The sequence below is a fragment of the Coenobita brevimanus genome, chromosome 99 (assembly GCF_032717465.1).
Source record: "Coenobita brevimanus isolate Jiangsu-jjx chromosome 99, ASM3271746v2, whole genome shotgun sequence".
NCBI classification, from domain to species: domain Eukaryota; kingdom Metazoa; phylum Arthropoda; class Malacostraca; order Decapoda; family Coenobitidae; genus Coenobita; species Coenobita brevimanus.
Genome location: NC_137052.1, coordinates 16,196,554 through 16,217,757, shown reverse-complemented (window position 1 = coordinate 16,217,757; position 21,204 = coordinate 16,196,554). Strand labels below are relative to the sequence as shown.

The 21,204-nt window shown below is 42.4% G+C and overlaps 1 protein-coding gene across 1 annotated transcript in view; it reads right to left on the bottom strand.

Moving 5' to 3' along the window:
• aux (cyclin-G-associated kinase) overlaps window positions 1-21,204 on the bottom strand; it is a 462,562-nt gene that overhangs the window by 83,546 nt on the left and 357,812 nt on the right. The window contains exon 23 of the mRNA XM_080283925.1: window positions 17,060-17,284. Within this exon, the coding sequence (XP_080140051.1) occupies window positions 17,060-17,284 (225 nt within the window). The remainder of the gene's footprint in view (window positions 1-17,059; window positions 17,285-21,204) is intronic.

Genomic DNA, 21,204 nt, shown 5'->3' with positions numbered 1-21,204 from the left:
TGCAATCCATAAATATTTGCTGTTTTACTTGCAAAATAGCTGAGTGGCGAGCGAGGGGTGGAGTGACAGCGGTCAGTGAGGGCACATACACAACTGAGTAAGGGAGTCATGAACTTGTGATAACTCTACTGTAGAACACTTCTTCCCAAAACATCAGTTCACCAATTAATGCTCAAGATTTATTCCTATAGTTTATTTTTTGATGTTCTTATGAATAAAATAAATAAAATTTGAAAGAATGGACTTGCCAAGGTACTGTAAGATGCTGGAAGCTTGTGGGTAGCTAAAGTCAGTTGGTTTGGTAGAAAACTGCACTGGTACCACACATTTTTGGCCAATGAAGAGTATACCTTTTTACAATGGAACTATTCATCTTGCTTTTCACACACACACACACACAGGTCGCTGACAGAGACGGAGCTCTTTGTGGATCGTGGGGAATTAAACGTCGAACCAGCGGCAAAAAGGAACCCAGCCTATTGTGATTATGTAAATGAATACGTGAATGGTGGTCCCGTCTGATAGTAGTAAAAAAAGCACAGATTTTGGTCCAACAAGAGTGCAAAATACAATGAAAGTGTAAAGTTTTCGTAGGCTGCATCATGGCGGAAGGAGGTAGCTCTTTGTTTACACCTGATGGCGGAGAGTTTGAGGGCTTTACTGACGAGGATAAGGGTGAAGGAAGTGTTAAACTGAATCTAACAAGAGTTGCAGGAGTGGAGAAAATGGCAGAGAGGAATGTCCAACAATTAAAGAAGGTATGGTCAATAATTAGACAGTTACAGGATTGGACCTTAGAACAGGGTAAAGAGATTACGATACTTAAGAACAAGTTGGATAACGTCTGTACACACAGTGCTGAACAAGAAAGGCAAGTTACGGAATTAAGATTGAGTAATGAATCTGCCTCAGATGAAATAAAACAGCTCAAGAGGGAAAATACGAGGTTGGAAGAAGAACGGGACAGGATGAAAAGTAAACTTGATGAGCATGCATGATGAACATATTAAGAAAGTCAAAGAGCAGCATAAGGGGTGGATGAAAATTCAGGAGGAAGAAAATATAAATCTGAAGGAGGTTATAGACCAACAAAGCAGGGAAAAGGTGGAAAAGGAAGTGGTTAGGGTATTAAGAAGTAGAAAATCTCTAGTCAGGGATGTAGCAGACAAGAAAAAAATGTGTGATAATTTCAGGACTAAAAGAAAAACGGATGACAGTAAGGTCAGAACGGGAAAGAGAAGAACGGAATAAAGCAAAAGAGATAGTATCAGTAGTTATAGAGGCTAACAGTGAAGCTCAAGAAGAGACTGAAGAAGTGTTTAGGCCAGGAAAGTACAAGGAAGGAGGGGTCTATTTATCTATCTATTGCCAGATGCCATAATCCCGTAAGGGGTGGCCATTTGACTTTGAGTTGTTTTATGGGGAGAGGCACTAACCCTCCACTAACCCACTTGTTGACACGTAGGGAGCACGTATGGTTTGGTTATATGGTTACCACCCAGCGTTGTAAATAGTTTCTTGGCTTACAGGAAACCATTTGGCTTGTCAGTCAATGTAAAGCCACCTGTAAAGGAAAGAAAAGTAATAAAGTGACAGGAAAGATGGGAGAAATAGGAAGAGAGGAGGGCAGGCACAGAAAAAGAATGATAAGGGCGAGGCCACTTAAAATTTAAGTCTCAGGCAATGGTAAATGAAATTATTAATAAAACATGGAAATTACCAGAAAAGGAAGAACTAAAGAATGTTTGGATAAGGAGAGAAACAAATGAGGAAGAAAGAGCTATGATAAAGGAGCTATTAAAGGAAGCAAAGGCAAAAAACAGAGAGCGGAGGAAGAGAAGACAATGTTCTATTGGAGAGTTATGGATCAGAAACTGAGGAAGTGGTACCGACAGAAAGAAGGAGAGAAGAGGGAATAAAGAACAGCAAAAAAAGTTGGAAAGTGGCATATACTACTGCTGATGGTTTAATATCGGCAAGGTTAGAAATCAGTGATTACTTGAGGGAACATGAACCAGATATTATGTGCAATATAGAGACCATAGGGGTATTTGCCTTCTTAGTGTGACTGGTAAAATATATGGTAGAATACTCATTGCTAGGGTTAGGCATATGACAGAGGAGCTAGTTGGAGAAGAACAAGGGGGATTTAGGAAGGGAAAAGGGTGTTTAGATCAGATATTTGTACTAAGATGTTTAGTGGAGAAGTATCTAGAGAAGGGAAAGAAAGTGTATGCTGCCTTCATGGACTTGGAGAAAGCTTATGACAGAATAGATAGGCATGGTATGTGGAAGGTATTAAGAATATATGGAGTGGAGGGGAAATTGCTGAATGCTTTGAAGAGTACAGTATGTACGAAGGAGCTAGGGCTGCGGTGCGACTGGATGGTGAGCTGAGTGAGTTTTTTTATCTCAATGTGGGACTGAAACAGGGTTGTGTGATGTCTCCATGGCTGTTTAATATATACATGGATGGGGTTGTAAAGGAGGTGCAGGGTAGGGCAGTGGATGTGGGGGTGGCTCTAATGAACGAGGGTGAGATTTGGAAGATTCCAATGTTGCTGTTTGCTGATTATAAAGTATTGTTGAGTGAAGATGAATGGGAATTGAAAGGTTTGGTGAATGAATTTGGGACAGTGTGTAGGAGGAGGACGCTGAAAGTTAATGTAAACAAAAGTAAAGTTATGGTGTTGAACCCCTTAACCGCGGGGCGTCACTTTCGTGACGCTTGGGAGCAAGGGATCATACCGCAGGGCGTCGCTTTTGTGATTCTGTGTTATTTTGAATTCACCTGGGCTTCCAAGTGGTGGCTTGTATCATCTATCAGTACTGCCAATGTCCAATACTAGTCAGCACTCCTAATCTCATCTGTACTCTCATCCATTGTTGACAATTTAGCCATTTCTCCCCATTCTTGACTCTCCTCCCTACCCCCCCTCCATTACCCTATCCTCTCGCATGCCCAGCCATGCTACGCTAAGTAAATCTTCCCTGGAATTTTTCACTGATTTCATCCATTGAAATAAGCCCTATGCCCTATTCTTATACCAAATAATATATACAAGAAAGAAATAAGGTAAGTCTGTCTATCTATCTATCTATATCTATAGCCTGACGCCCTAATCCCGCAAAGGGTGGCCGCAGACAAAACGCCTCCAAGTCGCTCTGTCACCTACCATTTGACTACCCTCCCCCCAACTCACCCCCTCCTCCCTCATATACCTCTCAACTCCATCTCTCCACCTCATCCTCGGTCTACCTCTCCCTCTCTCTCCCTCCACCTCACCTACATACACCCTCTTAGTCAGTCTTTCATTCTCCATTCTCTTCACATGTCCAAACCACCTCAGTGTATTTCTCCTAATCTTCTCAACCACATCCACATCCACCCCACATCGTTCCTTCACTTATTCATTCGTCAACCTGTCCCTCCATGTCACTCCACATGCTCCTCTCAAGTAACTCATTTCTACTGCTCTCACTCTTGACTTGTTCCCCTCTTGCAAGGTCCATGCCTCGCTTCCATACGTCAGGGTAGGGATCACAATACTATCATGCTCTATCACCTACCATTTGACTACCCTCCCCCCAACTCACCCCCTCCTCCCTCATATACCTCTCAACTCCATCTCTCCACCTCATCCTCGGTCTACCTCTCCCTCTCTCTCCCTCCACCTCACCTACATACACCCTCTTAGTCAGTCTTTCATTCTCCATTCTCTTCACATGTCCAAACCACCTCAGTGTATTTCTCCTAATCTTCTCAACCACATCCACATCCACCCCACATCGTTCCTTCACTTATTCATTCGTCAACCTGTCCCTCCATGTCACTCCACATGCTCCTCTCAAGTAACTCATTTCTACTGCTCTCACTCTTGACTTGTTCCCCTCTTGCAAGGTCCATGCCTCGCTTCCATACGTCAGGGTAGGGATCACAATACTATCATGCAGTGACTTCTTCACTTCCATCCTCACCTCCCTATTTCTCATCACTGCTTTCAGTGTACCAACGACCTTCCTTCCCTGCTGTACCCTTTCACGCACTTCATCCCCCAAAGTTCCATCCTTACTCATCACACTACCCAAGTACTTGAATGCACTCACATTCTCCATATCCTCACCATCCAACCTCACTGCACACTCTGTGACTTCATTCCTCTCAAACACCATCACTTTACTTTTGTTTACATTAACTTTCTGCTTCCTCCTCCTACACACTGTCCCAAATTCATTCACCAAACCTTGCAACTCCCATTCATCTTCACTCAAAAGTACTGTATCATCAGCAAACAGCAACACCGGAAGCTTCCAAATCTCACCCTCATTCATTAGAGCCACCCCCACATCCACTGCCCTACCCTGCACCTCCTTTACAACCCCATCCATGTATATAAGGTAAGTGAGAGTGCCATACACCTGGAATTGGCTAATTATCACCTGACAACACCTCATGTGCACTCGTTCGCTAATTTTCGCTGTTTATTTCCCCTTGAAATATGCCGTATAATCTATTTTCGTAATAAATATACATATAAGGAGGGAAGGGAGAAGCCTAAGTGATATTTACATTCACCTGGAACTACCTAATTTATAATGTATTGTCTAGATTTCCTGCCAATCATTTCACTGCTGTATATTAGCTGCTGTCAAGAGGCTAACATTGGCAGTAATGGATTTCCCTAGGTAGGCCACCACCCCAGCCCACCCTTATCAGTTCACTCTCATCTTCCAATGTGAAGGTATGTCTGTTCGCTCTTGCTGACTTCAAGGACTTTTCACCCCCATGCAAAGGGCCCTGTGACCTTTACCCCCTACCAAACCTCGTGTGGAAAGATGTAAAGGGCTGACAATTGATAAAAGAGTGACTACGATCTTTCTACTGAGTAAAACAGTGCAAGTGGAATTGTAAATAATGAGTAAACAGCAAGTGAAAGTAATGAATGTAAATATACGTGAACAGTGGAAAATAGTTTTATAAGTTACTTCAAGTGATAGTGCATAACACAGTGTAAATAAAATAGAAATGTAAATAATGTAAATAAAATAGAGAACGTAAATAGAAATGTAAATGAGTAGTATTATAAGAATACGATTATATACCCTCGGAGTATTGAAAGTGAAAGTTTCACTCTAGCATGTCTGAATACTATGAGTTATGAGAGTGAAGGTGAAAGTGACATTCACTCTCAATGCTAGTACAGTAGTGCACCAACTTTCGCTACAGCAGGATTCGCAGAATCCACTTTCGCGGCATGCACCAAATATTCCCTAACTTCCACTTTCGCTTGAAAAAAATCGATTTTCGCGCACAAATTTTGGGTTTGGGACAATATTTTGAACTTTGAATTTCCTGCACCGCCCGCCCACAACCCACCACCATCTTGAATGACGTCATGTCAACACTCTGTCCACCCATTCCCGCCATTGTGTACGAGCGTGCTAGCTCCATTGTGTTGGATTCTCGCGGTTCAATGGCCTCTACTATACCTGGTAGTGTGGGGAAAGGGCCTGGTGGTGTGGGGGGAGAGTCTGGTGGTGTGGGGGGAGGGCCAGGAGGCAGTGGTGGTGATAAAAAGTGGCCGGGACATTCAAAGTCGGGAGGAAAGGCCAAGGCTAAAAGAGAGTATCGTGTTGGAGTGAAGAAACGGCAGCAATAATGAAATGAAAAGGAAGATAGTTGAGCACATGGACAAGGGCGCAAAAAACAGTGAAATCTGCCGTAAGCAAGAGGTGGCGCCAATACGTCTGGCGTGGCTAAATAAGCCCGCCACGCGCCTCAGATACTTACCCCCAACATCCATTAAACACCTCAACCTGGTCTCTGTGGTATGTTTCTCCTCATATAATGTGTACTGTACAGTTTTTATTGTTTGTATCTCACAATGCAATGTACAATAGTGATCTGATATACTGTATTGCAAGTGAAAATGAAAATCTGATGTTACTTTAGGATAACCAGGAACCAATTAGCCTTTTTGCCATAAAGACAATGCCCCAACTTTCGCTAATTCCACTTTCGCGCATTATTTTTGGACCCAATTAGGCGCGAAAATTGGTGCCCCACTGTATACAGGACGAGAAAGTGAATGCTACGTATTTTACTGAAAGAAATTGAATCCCTACAGTGACAATAAAGTAATACTACTGAAGGAAACTTATGGATAAAAACTGTAGATATATATAAGTGTTATATAGTAACAGAAATATAAAGTGTGAGGGGTTTTATGAATAATGACAGAATACCAACAGCGAACTAGCGCAAGTGGGAAGGTCATACGCGCTTGTAATTTTCATTGCTTTCACAGTGGTTTTTATTTGGAGTATGGATCCCAAACTACTTGATAATCATAGAGTAGTGTTTATAGTGTTAATATCTGGCTGTGGTAATCATATTACGGGTTGTCGGGAGGTGTAAAGTGGAGACTTCGTTACCCAACTTCAGAGGTCTCCACAAGTCCTACGGTAATCGACGAAGGCTCAACAAACATCCCAGGAGAAAGCTGAAGGTATGTGCCATAAGCATATGTAATTTTAATATTCTAGGACTAATAACTGATTTTTGGCAAATATTTTTTGAGAGTCTGTCGGAGGCCGAATAACACCGCTGGAGATGCAAAACACTGGGAAACATGCCCGTGGTGTAAGGGTTAAGAGGAATGAAGTCACAGAATGTACAGTAAGGTTGGATGGTGAGGACATGGAGAATGTGAGTGCATTTAAGTACTTGGGTAGTGTGATGAGTAAGGATGGAACTTTGGGGGATGAAGTGCGTGAAAAGGTACAGCAGGGAAGGAAGGTTGTTGGTTCACTGAAAGCAGTGATGAGGAATAGGGAGGTGAGTATGGAAGTTAAGAAGTCACTGCATGATAGTATTGTGATCCCTACCCTGACGTATGGAAGCGAGGCGTGGACCCTGCAAGAGGGGAACAAGCCAAGAGTGAGAGCAGTAGAAATGAGTTACTTGAGAGGAGCATGTGGAGTGACATGGAGGGACAGGTTGACGAATGAAGAAATGAAGGAACGTTGTGGGGTGGATGTGGTTGAGAAGATTAGGAGAAATACACTGAGGTGGTTCAGACATGTGGAGAGAATGCAGAATGAAAGACTGACTAAGAGGGTGTATGTAGGTAAGGTGGAGGGAGGGAGAGGAAGGGGTAGACTGAGGATAAGGTGGAGGGATGGAGTTGAGAGGTATATGAGGGAGGAGGGGGGGTGAGTTGGGGGGAGGGTAGTCAAATCATGGGTGACAGAGCGACTTGGAGGCGTTTTGTCTGCGGCCACCCTTTGCGGGATTAGGGCATCGGGCTACAGATAGATAGAGACTAAGTTTCATTTCATTCATTCATTGCCAGACACCATGTATCCCAAACGGGCTGGCCAAGGGCTTAGAGTTAATTGTTTTACAGGGAGAGGCACTACTCCTCCACCAACCCCACTTGACACGTAGGGAGAACGTTATGCCAAGAGCATCTGGTGTTCCCAGGCGGTCACCCATCCAAGTACTAACCAGACCCAACGAGAGTAAGTTAAGAGAGGATATTGACATCCATATGGGAGATGGCAAATACAAACTGTGGAAAAGGGACAAAAAAGAAAAAAACGGGAGGAGGAGTGATGATAGCAGTAAAGAACATCATCAGTGTGAAAAATGTGAACTGGGAGAGGTTAAGGCTGAAGCGATAAATATGAAACTACAAACCGGAGAGAATGGCAAGAGAGACATTGCAGTAGTATACGTTCCCCCTAAGACAAGGGCATGGAAGGACGATGAATATCAGGAGATGTTGTCAGACATGGTCAGCTATCTCAAGAAAGTGACTGAGAAAAGCAATAACATAATTATGATGGGGGATTTTAACCGTAAAGAGGTGAACTGGGAGGAATGGGACTCAGGAAGCAATGAATATTCTTGGGGCACTATACAGTGCTCGTCAGAAGTATGGGGCGCCCTGCGTCCCTCCTGAGAAACAAACCTTTCAACATTGAAAAAACATATAAATAATGCATTTTATTTACCTTTAGTGCTTCGTAGGGTAGCCTTTACGTTTCTTCACGGACCTGAGACGTCTTGGAAGTGAAAGGGCGAGGCTCCTGAGGTGCTGGAGGGGTATTTTGTCCCAGGAGTCACGAATGGCGGCTTCCAGCTTAGGCAGAGAGCTCACGTCCTTCCCTTGGAGACTCTTCTTTACGAGGTACCAGAGGTTTTCAATCGGGTTGAGGTCTGGGCTATTTCCTGGCCAGTCTGTCATGAATGATACCTCGCAGTCACGAAGCCAATTGGTGACCGATTTGGCCTTGTGAGCAGGTGCACCGTCCTGCTGAAACACTCGTGCACCTGTTAGCTCGAAGGAGTCTGGTAAATGATCACACAGAAGCTCCAGGTAAACATCCTGATTCACTCTGAGGTTCTTGGGAAGTACAACAAGCTTCCCCAAACCCTTCCCTGAAAAACAACCCCATACCATGAGTGAATCAGGATGTTTAACTGTGCTTTCTACATACCGTGGGTCAAGTGGGTCACTACCTTTGCATGCTCCTCTGTTACAGGTAACACTAAACGTTGCCTCATCAGACCACAACACTGACAACCATTGCTCCTCACCCCAATTTAGATATTTATTAGCAAAGGCAAGCCTACGAATTCTCTGGCTGCTAGAGAGAAGAGGCTTTTTCACAGGCCTGTGACTTGTGTAACCAAGCTCATGCACCCTACGAGACACTGTTCTCACTGACCCCTCACCAAACACTTCTGGGTTGCTCTCCTTAATTTTCCTTGCACTCACACAAGGATTAAACTCCACTGCACGTTTTAAAACATTAACAGACCTTGGGGAAGTTTTCCTAGGCCTACCAGACCTCGGTTTCTTTGTGGGAACTTCACCACTGTTTTCCTCCCGAAACCGCGCACACCAACGACGCACTGTCGATCGTCCCACACCAACCAATTCACTAATTTCCTTTGTCTGGTGGCCTGCCTCCTTTAGAGCAATGATCTGGGATATGATTTCACTCGATAGTTCACGGATAGGTGCCATAACAAAGTTTTGAAGGCCAAAACACTGCGGGACACTCGGTAAAAAATGGCGCAATTTGAGAGGGACACTCGGCGGAGTTCCTCTCTCTCAGGCAGCCCGTGGGCAACTGAGGCGGGAACCAACCAGCGCGTCAGAAGGCCTCAGGCTACCGTGACGTCATGCTCGGAGCTCAAACTTGTGGCTCAATTCTTACCCCCAAAAATGGGGTGATTCTTTTTGGGCCATAAGTATTGCGCGCCCGGCGGACATCGCTGAATACTTCTGACGAGCACTGTATTGTTAAATATAGTAATGAATAATGTTATGACCCAATGGGTCAAAGAAGAGACTAGATTCAGAGGCGACGACACGCCAGCAAGATTAGATTTACCGCTAACTAAAGAACCTGCTGTAGTTGAAAATTTAAAATATCAGTGTCCTATAGGAAAAAGTGATCATGTGGTCATTGAGTTCCAAATGATAAAAGGGAATGTAGTGCCAAGTGATCAGCTTTATAGGCAGGGAAAATACAACTATGGGAAAGCAAACTTTAGAGGACTGAAGAAATTTTTAGAAAATGTGGATTGGAGAAAATTCAGAGAAACAAAAGAGACGCAAAGGAAGTAGGATATCTTTCTAGACCTCTATAATTCGGGAGTGTAGAAACATGTTCCAGGAGTACGTAGGAAAGAAAACAGGAAGAATTGGTTTAACAGAAGGTGCATGATAGCAAAAAAAGAAAGGGACATGGCATGGAACAAATGGAGAAAGAGAGGTAATAATAAATCAAAGAAAGAATATAAAAGAACTAGAAATGAATATACAAGAATATGCAGTGAGGAAGAAAGGAACTTTGAAAAAGATATAATTGATAAATGTAAGGAAGAACCCAAATTGTTTTATAGATTTGTTAATGGCAACTTGAAACAAAAGGAAGGAATCACCAAACTGAAAGTAGAAGGAGATATCTACAGAGAAGTGGCAATGCAAGCTGAAATAATGAACAAATGTTTCCAATCAGTTTTCACTAAAGAAAGGGATTTTGAGGAGGGGGAGGGTGTGACTAGAAATGTAGTGATAAAAGACATAAAAGTGGAAGTGAAGGAAGTGTATAAATTACTGGAAACTCAAGATGTAAGGAAAGCCCCAGGACTGGACGAAATCTCTACTTGGGTACTGAAAGAATGCAGAGAACAACTGGCAGATAAGATTCACGATTTAACTGTGTTCACTGGAAGAAGGGAAAGTGCCTTGGGAATGGAAAAGGGCCAATGTGTTACCAATTTATAATGGAGGAAACAAGGAAGAACCCCTGAATTATAGACCAGTGTCCCTGACCAGAGTAGTTGCAAAATTGTGTGAGAGAATCCTGAAAGACAGATGGATAAAATATCTATAAGAGATGAACATATTGGCTGAGAGCCAGTTTGGATTCAGAAATGGATGGTCATGTGTTTCCAACTTGTTGAGCTTTTACTCAAGAGCGATTGATGTGCTACAGGAGAGAGACAGCTGGATGGATTGTGTGTATCTACATTTGGAGAAAGCCTTTGATAAGGTACCCCATAAGCGACTAACGTGGAAATTGGAACACACAGGCGGACTGAAGGGAAACATCCTGGAGTGGATGAAAGACTTCTTAAGGGAAAGACAAATGAGGACAGTAATAAAGGGTAAGATGTCTGGATGGAGTGAAGTAACAATTGGAGTCCCACAGGGCTCGGTGTTGGCGCCAGTAATGTTCCTGATTTACGTAAATGATATGGTAGATGGAATGAACAGTTATGCAAGTCTGTTTGCTGACGATGCAAAGATCTTGAGGAGAGTAGAAGTTGAGGAAGACTGTAAAATGCTGCAGGAAGACCTGAATAGGATCCAAGATTGGACCCAGATGTGAAATGAAATTAAACACAAAAAAAATGTAAAATACGAGAAATGGGTACGAGTGCTAAGAGGCCATCACTGAATTACATGAAGGGTAATGAACTAATCAAAAAAGTGAGAGAAGAGAAAGATTTGGGAGTGCTGGCCCAGGATAGTTTGTCACTGGAAAAACACGATAACAAGATATATATATATATATATATATATATTTTTTTTCAAAGCGAGGAAGAAGGAACCAAAGGCTGCGAGCCCACAACTGTTGTTCCTTCCAAGAGAAAAACAAAACACAAGAGAGAGCCCAATTCAAGATCTGATAATTTCAAGATGCCTGGAAACACTGCGTTTGAAAGACTGGAGATTATAAGAAGTAGGAAATACAGACAGAGGGAGACAGTTCCAGAGTTGACCTGTTGCATAAAATGAAGGACTGGGAGTAACGGTTAACTCTTGCATTAGAGAGTTGGACAGAAATGGGATGAGAGTTTGCTGCTAGACGAGTGCTAGGCGCCTGTCGTAGAGGTGGAGGAATGCATGCAGACAGTTCAGAGGCGCAGTGACCACTGAAGTAGCGAAAGAAAAGAGATAAAGATGCAACAGTGCGACGAAGAGACAGAGGTTGAAGGGAGTCAGTAAGAGGAGGAGGAGAGTTAATGAGACAGAAAGCCTTTGACTCCACCCTATTGAGAAGAGCTATATGTGGGGAGCCTCCCCACACATGAGAGCTGTACTTCACACAGGGGCAGATAAAACCCCTGTATAAAGTCAACAATTGTGCAGGGGTAAAGAAGGAACGGAGTCGGCTTAGCACACCCAATCCCTTGGAAGCAGATTTTATAAGAGATGTAATATGATCTTTCCAAGACAAGTCCTGAGTAAATGAAACCCCAAGCATGTTCAAGGATGATGCAGGATTAAGCTGAATATTATTAAACATTAGTGGGTATTCCTGTGGAAGATTTTGTCGGGTTGACAGGTGTAAAAACTGAGTCTTTGATGCATTAAAAACAATCAGATTATTTTTACCCCAGTCAGAGATATGAGCCAAGTCAGACATTAAGTGTGCCATAGCCTCATCCCTTGTTTGCTGAAGTAACTGCTGAGAAGGACGTTGCGTGAACCGAATGGAAAGGTGAAGGGCGGAGTCATCAGCATAAGAGAGGATAGGGTTAGATGTACAGCTTAGAAGGTCATTGATGAATAAAAGGAAGAAAGTTGGTGACAAGACAGAGCCCTGAGGAACACCACTGTTGACAGATCTAGGAAAAGAACGATGGCTGTCTACAACAGCAGCTATAGAATGACCAGAAAGGAAGCTAGAGATGAAGGCACAGATAGAAGGATAGAAACCATTTGGAAATTAAAGATTTATGCCAGACTCGATCGAAAGCCTTAGAGATGTCAAGTGCAATGGCAAAGCTTATGCCAAAGTCCCGAAAGAAGGATGACCAGGAGTCTGAAAGGTAGGTGAGAAGATCGCCTGTGGAGCGTCCCTGACGGAAGCCATACTGACAATCAGAAAGAAGGTTGTGATACGAAAGATGCTATAAAATTTTTCTATTATGAACTGACTTGAAAACTATTGAGATACAGGATGTTAAAGCAATTGGACGATAGTTAGAGGATTGGGAATGGTCACCCTTCTTTGGGACTCGCTGAATGAGAGCAAACTCCCAGCCAGAAGGAAAGGTACAAGTTGACAGATGAAGATGAAAGAGCTTGCCTAGGCAGGGTGTAAGCACAGAAGCACAGTTCTTGAGAACAACAGGAGGGACTCCATCAGGCCCATATGCCTTATTAGTACTGAGGCCAGCAATGGCAGAAAATACATCAGCTGAAGAAATTTTAATGTCAGCCATGAGGAAGTCAGAGGGGGGAAGTGATGGAGGAACAGCACCGGAATCATCCAAGATGGGATTGCAGGAGAAAGTCTGAGTGAAGAGATCTGCTTTATCAGTAGAAGAAATAGCTACAGAGCCATCAGAGTAGAAAAGACGAGGGAGGGATGATGAAGTAAAGCAGTTAAGTTTTTGGCACGGTGCCAGAAGGAGCAGGAAGAATTCGAGTTCGAGAGTTGAGAGCATTTAGTATGGTCAAAATTATTTTTAGCAGAGCGAAGAACAGACTTAGCACGATTCTGGGCAGAAACGTAAAGATGATGTGATTCAGGGGTGGGTTAGCTCCGGTACCTTTTATAGGCCCTCTCCTTGTTGCGGACAGCATTAGAATATGCGTGATTAAACCATGGCTTTCTTGCATTAGTCAAAGGATATGAGAAAGGAACTCCCTTGCTATGGACTAACGTCTTTTGTTCCTTTGATTTCTTCATATCTTAGTGACAGGAGAATAAGAGTAAAAGTAGATGATGTATATTCCAATTTCCACTCAATTAACACCGGCGTGACGCAGGGATCAGTTCTGGCACCAACCCTATTTCTGGTTCATATTAATGATCTCTTATCTGTCACCCACAATCCCATTCACTCATATGCAGATGACTCAACACTACATAGTTCATTTACACTCAGACATCCATTTACAAAGTCTAATATCTCCACCTCTCAACTCAGTACAGCCATCTCCATAAATCAAGATCTATCTACAATCAGTGAATGGGGACAAAACAACCTTGTCTCTTTTAATGCTAGTAAAACTAAATATATGCAGTTTACTAATAGACACATATTGCCAGATTCGTACATTACCTTCAGTGCTACTAATATTCCCATCTCCAAAAGTATTGAAATTCTTGGCGTCTCACTTAACAGTGCCCTCAGCTGGACCTCTCATGTCAGATCACTTGCTAAAACTGCATCAAAGAAACTTGGATTATTGTACAGAGTTCGTAACTTCTTCGCCGATGAGCAGTTAGCTATAATTTATAAGTCATGTGCGCTCTCAGCTTGAATATTGCTCACCCTTGTGGAATGGTTGTGGAGAGGTTGCATTAAGACAATTAGACAAAATTCAGAACAAAGCTGATAGAATCATTAACAACCCTGCCATTACATATAAACTACCTCCCCTGCAAGTAAGAAGGAATGTTGCCTCCCTTGCATTATTTTACAGATATTTTTTTGGCAAATGCTCAGACGAAGTTGCATCCATGGTGCCACCTCTCCATGCCTTCCCTCGTGCTACATGGGCATCTGGTAGTGCTCATGACTGGAATGTCACTCAGCCATACTGCAGAACTTCTGCCTATCAGAATTCTTTCATTCCCCGAACTGCATCTCTCTGGAACTCGCTTCCCCAGAGTTGTTTCCCTCCAAATTTCAACCCACAACTGTTCAAGTCTAACTGTTACAGATATTTTATGAACAGAGGACACCAGTAATCTGGTGTATGGATTATTTTTTTTTTTACTCATTTGTTTTTCCTTCCTCCATTCTGTTATTTATAAAAAAAGAAAAAAAAAGAAAAAAAGTATGCTTCCATGCCCAAGAGAATAACCTGTGTAATGCGCAAGGCACACTCAGATGTCTCCCGGCCATGGAAGCAATAATCATTCCAGGGAAAATCAAAGAAGTACTGCCTGAGGGCCTCCCAATCTTCAGCTCCAAAGTGCCACAGATGACATTTCTTTGGAGGGTCCACAGGCCGTACTGGAGTGATAGGACAGGTTAAGGTGATAAGGTTGTGATCGGAGGAGCCCAATGGAGAGAAAAGATTAACAGTGTAAGCAGAAGGATTAGTAGTATGGAAGAGGTCAAGTATGTTGGAGCTCTTTCCATGGCGGTCAAAGATACGGGTAGGGTGCTGTACAAGCTGCTCTAGGTCATTATGGATAGAAAAGGTGTAGGCTTGTTCACCAGGTGGATCAGCGAAAGGAGAGGAGAGCCAAAGGTGGTGGTGAACATTGAAATCTCCTAGAATGGAGATTTCAGAGTTAGAGACAATCTCTTGACTAACATAAGAGTGGCATTCCATTACATGGATGAGGAAATGATGAAAAAATTGATAGTGGCCATGATCCGCCCCAGATTGGAATATGTAGCAGTAGTGTGGTCCTAACACAAGAAGAAAGATATAAGATCAAGAGAATACAAAGAACAGCAACCAAGATGGTCTGCAGCCTAGCAGATCTGTCTTACGGAAAGAGGCTGGAAAAGCTGGATCTGCCTTCCCTAGAAGAAAGGAGAAAGAGAGAAGCGACTTGATTGCAGGGTTCAGGGCCATGATGGGACTAGATAAAATTGATAAAAATGATCTGTTTGTCTGAGATGGGAGAATAACAAGAGGACATGGAATGAAACTGAAAAAACCAAGTTGTTTGAAAGATAACAAGAAATATAGCTTTCCATGCAAATGAACAGACCTGTGGAACAGCCTGGACAAAGAGATCGTCCAGTCTAAAAACTTAAATGAGTTCAAAGCAAAACTTGACTTAATAAGAAAAAGAGACGGGACCCCATGAGCGTAGCTCACTTCCTGTATGTCACAACTAGGTAAATACACACACAAATAGCTTGGGTCATTGAGATTTCGTATCATAACTCGTGGAATTTCCTACGTTAAATTTGGTGGTCAGTGGCTTACAATGTTCACCATTTTCAAGGCTGTTGCATTTGTCCAGCTTTTGTCTCAAGGTGACCACAATGTGTTAAAAGCTGTTTGTACTTTAGACTTCATAATACATATCACTAATCACGACACGGCAACACAGGATAGCGCAACAGCGAAAGTGCTTGTTTACTGATTGACGGCGGAAAGCTGACTGGTGATTTGTGGAAGTATGTAGGGTGACTAAACTAGGGGGGAGGGAAGGGGGAGGAGGAGTGCTGAAAAGGGGATTAATTAGGAAACGACCTTGACCAGAAATGCCTTTGCTTCACATCCCCTGACTTCACCCAGTCTCACGTGACTAACCTTTGCTGAGGTGGCCAGTGAAACTGGCACACACTTAAACAGTATTATCTATATATTTGCCAGTCCGTGAATTTTCCTGTTTATCTGATAAGTCTGGTTGCCTGGTAATTGGATAACTGGGATTATACTGTATATATAAAGTATATATATAGTATATAAAGTATATATATATAGTATATATAGTGTATATATATATATATATATATCTATATCTATATCTATCTATCTATCATCCATCCATCATCCACTCCTACGTTGCCCCATGAGAAGCGTAGGAGCCCGGAGCTAGGCAAGTTGGTCCTGACATTTAAGATGAGAGTGACCAACCTCACTTATCCCTGAGTGGCAATACATGGGCAATAAATCCCAACCACCCCATTGATATAAATCTTCACCAGCTCAATCCGATTGGAGTGCCATAATCACCCACTAAACCAACAGGCACCAAAATTTGATTATATGGTTATCACCCAGTGTGGTACATTGGTCCTGGTGTACAGGAAACCATTTGGCTTGTCACTCAATGCAGAGTCACCCACAGGCAGAAGGAAGAGGAAAGAATGAAGGAAAGATAGACAGAAGAGGGAGCATAAAGTTACCCGGAGGCAGAAGGACGAGGAAAGAATGAAGGAAAGAAAAACAGAAGAGGATGAAAGGAAAGAAGGATGGAGAAGAAGAAAGGGCAAGCACATGAGCAGCACTACATTGAGTGAGTGGATGGTGAGTGCCCCCACCTACCAAAACATATATATATATATATATATATATATATATATTTCTGGGGGGGAAATGTTGAGAAAATGGAGGATGACAACTGGGTGCAGAAGTGAAGCAGACCAAAAAGGGCCAGGGATGAGGTCACAGAGTGTGATTTTAGCAATATGAGACTGAATAGGGAGGGAGGCAGCCAGAGACTGCGCAGCATGGAAAGCCGCCATGAGGTGACCAAGGACAATGCATGCACGCACACTGGAGACTTTACAAATGATATGAACGATAGGAATGATGGGTGAATAAAGCATCACAAAATACATTGTTTAAGATATAATTTAGGATTATTTAATAAAAATTGTTGCCGAGTTATCCAAAAATGGACTTCAATGACATAGATTCTAATGTGTTAATGTTCTGGGGCACTATGAAGGGTTTTTAGGTAATTACTGTATATAGTTATGACCGTGGGACCTTTTTAAATATGCTCCTTTATTCTTGGATTTTCATTGCTTGAGGTGACTCTGATCCTTAACACCCACAAAGAACGAGGGATGACTGTACTGTTCTGCACTACATACTAGCAGCATCAAAGTTGGCACGTCCATAATTAGGCTGAGATGGTGACTTGACTTGGTGGTGTGGGGTGCCGGTGGGAGTCCTGCCTTGGGGTGGCTGTTGGTGTGGGGACGGCTGTGGGGGTCTGGCAGGTTGCTGTTGCTGAGGGGAGGGTTGTGGGGGTCGGCCTGGAGGTGGTTGCTGTTGCGTCCATCCACCCATCTGCCCTCCACTCCCCATCATGCCGGCTGTAGAACCAAACTTGTGTCATTATATGCTCTTTTCACTTTAAGATGGCCTATAACTGACACCTCTCCGTCTCAAGACTTTACTGTACAGTTGCTCCCCTACTTATGAACTTTTGAGATAGACAGTTCATAACCTGGGTTTTAATAACAGTTGTATACAGTATACCCTAAATGTCATTAACTAAAGAAATCAATAAATGCTTGGAAAAAAATCCATAACTTAAAACTTCATAACCAGGGGAGCAACTGTGAAGTCATGACAAATTTAACATCTAATAAACTTCATCATTATCATTTCCTGTAAATCAGGAAATCATTTACAATGGTGGGTGGTAACCTTATAACCAACCAACACGTGTTCCCTATGTGACAACAAGTGGGTTCGCAGAGCGTTAATGACCCTCCATGGAAAACGACTATCTATACTCGATTTTTTTTCCAGCTGATGATCCATTTTCGTGAATGTGGCATCTGCGCACTCCTGCCGCGTGGCTGGTTGGTTTCAATTTTATACCTGAGGTATATTTACAAAAAACAATTGTACCTTATATTCCAATTCTCATAAATGCTGTTTTGCATTGTCACTGTACTATAGAAACAGACACGAAACAAGTATGTATCTGTGCTTCACCCAAATGGACAATGAATTTGAAAAAGTTGAATCTGAACTGAAATATTTCTTGTTGTAAAAGGTATGTAGTTGTTACATCTCTGATAAATAAATACATACATACAGTATACTTACAGACAATATGGGCGAAGGTATCAACACAATAGAGTAGGTGTGATCCATAATAAAGTCTTGTGAGATGAGACAGAATGTTTTTCCCGACTGGCAGTCTCTCGTGTCCTACTGAGGCCTCAGTCCTACCTCTCCTTTGTAACGACTGTTCCACTGGCCTCCCCACTTTCACCACTTTACCACTGACAAAACTGCTAATTTACTTAGAATGGTACTATTGTCTAATGTAACAAGTGCCTAAGTATTAAGATATCTTTTATTTTCACTTACCCAGCCAAATGCCTATATTAAAAAAAAAATACAGGGAGATGCAACAACTCTGTACCTTTTAAAACAATAAATATTTCAATTCAAATTCGAGATGCAACAACTCTGTACCTTTTACAACAATAAATATTTCAATTTAAATTAAACTTCCTCAAGTTCATTGTCCGTTTGGGTGAAGCACAGATACACACAGTACTCATTTCATGTCTGTTCGTATGGTACAATGCAAAACAGCATTTATGAGAATCTGAATATAAGGTACAAATGTTTCTTGTAAATATGATACTTCAGGTATGAAATTGAAACCAACCAATCACGCGGCAGGAGTGCACAGGTGCCACATTCACAAAAATGGACCATCAGCTGGAAAAAAATCGAAACAAAAATACGAATAAGAAGCCCTGGACCTGGAATGACCAACAAGTGATGACTAAGGACCAAACAAAGGACATGGTATGGATTGCGACATGGTATGTAAGAGGTGCTAATGATAAGGTGAAAAAGAGAGAGATTGTCCAGGTGCTTGAGGGTGCAGAAGTGGATGTATGTGGATTGACTAAAACTAAATGGCGGGTAAGAGTGAGAGAATGGGGGTATGGACAGGGTATATGCACGGAAGTAAGTGAGAATGTGACAGCAAAAGGAGGAGTGTGTATTGTTGTGTGCAAGAGATGGAAGGAGAATATATGAGAGTATGGATCAGTTGGCTCAAGGATCATGTGGGTAAGACTGAAAGTTGGACTACAAATGTGGGTGATTGTATGCATATGCGCCAACACAAGACTGTGCAAGCCGAGTGAAAGAAGAGTTCTGGACAAAGGTGGAAGCATGCATAGAAAAGTTTGAAAGGAATGAGAGTGCATTTTTGACTGGAGATATGAATGGAAAAGTAGGGAATATGAAGGTGGATGGAGTAGTTGGTGAGTGGGGTGTGCCAGCAGAAGTGGATGAAAATGGCAGTGCTCTAGTGGACATTTGTGCCAGGAGGGGGTTGGTGATAGCCAATACCATCTTCAAACACAAAATGATTCACAGGTACACATGGCGAGTGATAAGAAGGGTGGGTGGTGAACTGAATGAACAGAAAGCAATGATTGATTATGTGTGTGTTGATGATAGGATGACAAGGTGTGTAATGGATGCAAGGGCATACAGAGGGTGGGGGAGTGGACTTTCTGACCAACATTTGGTAGTGGTGAGAATCAAGGTTCAAATGAAATGGAGGAACAGAAGAAGAGAAGGACAGAGGAAGTAACTCATACAGGGAGGGTGGAGAGGTTACAAGGGGATGGAAAAAAGGCAGAATATAAGAGAGAAGTGGAGAAGGGTTGGGTAAATATGGTTTGGAGCAGATGGGGGATGTGGTAGGTGTGTGTAAGATATTCACATGCTGTGCAGCATGTGAGGTGGTGTGTGGGGTGAAGAAAAGACGAAAGGTGGTGCAAGGAACAGCAAGGTGGAATGAAGAGGTGAGACAGGCTGTGGCACAAAAGAAGAAAGCATATTGTGAGTGGATGAGAAACAAGGGTGTGGAAGAAGCTGAAGATAGAAGAAAGACTTACATGTAGAAAGGAAGAGAGAAGTGAAAAGATTAGTAAGAGAAAGTAAGAAGAGAGTGGATAAGGAATTTGAGTGTAAAGTGGAGGGAATGTAAGAAAATGTTCTGGAAAGAGGTAAAGAGAGTTAGATAGGGTGATAAAGAAGTAAGACGGGGAGTGAAAGATAAAAATGGTAGATTACTAGTGGAGAAGGGAGAAAAAGTGAGCAGATGGAGAGAACACATCAAGGAATTGTTGACCATAGAGAATGAAAGCAAAATGCAAGTGTAAGTGGCTGGGGAATGGCTGGGAGATGGAAGGATGTGAGAAGAGAGGAAGAAATAAATAGGATAGAAGTTGTGGAAGCAATTAAGAAAGTTAAAATGGGGAAAGCCCCAGGAATTGATGGAATGTGTAGTGAAATGCTGAAGCATGGGGGAGAGATAACAGTAGAATGGATGTGGATGATGTGCAGATTGGCCTGGGAGGTAGGTGGAGTCCCAGAGAATTGGAAGTAAGGTATTATTATTCCCCTGTACAAAGAAAAAAGGGAAAAAAAGGTGTGTGGTAATCATAGGGGAATTTGTTTTCTTAGTATAACAGGAAAAGTATATGGTGGGATACTTACTGATTGAGTTAGGGAAATAACAGAGGAATTAGTTGGAGAATAACTGGGAGATTTTAGGAAGGGAAGAGGTTATGTAGATCATATATACTGTCTTAGGTCTTTAGTGGAAAAGTTTCTAGAGAAGGGAAAGAAGTTGTATGCAGCCTTCACAGACCTGAAGAAAGCATATAACAGGGTGGACAGACAAGGATTGTGGAATGTATTAAGAATATATATGGAGTAAATGGGTTGTTGTTGAATGCCGTGAAGAGTATGTATGAGGGTGCTAAAGCTGCAGAGTGGGTGTAGATAGTAAACTGAGTGAATTTTTCTATTTGAAGGTTGGATTGAAACAGCGATGTGTCATGTCTCCATGGTTGTTCAATCTGCATATGGATGAGGTTATAAAGAGACACAAGGTAGGGCAGTGGATGTTGGAGCGGCCCTTATGAGAAAGGATAGTGTTTGCAAACTCCCTGTACTGTTGTTTGCAGATGATACTGTGTTGTTTTGTGAAGATGAAGGGAAGCTGCAAGGCTTGGTGGATGAGTTTGGGTGAGTGTGTAAGAAACAGAATCTAGAGGTGAATGTAGGGAAGAGTAAAGTTATAGTCTTTGTGAGAAATGAAGTCAGTGAATGTACTGTGAGGTTGGATGATGAGGAAATGGAAATTGTGAGTACGTGTATGTACCTGGGTAGTGTGATGAGTAATGATGGAAGTTTAATGGGTGAAGTGCTTGAAAGGGTACAGCATGGATGAAAGGTT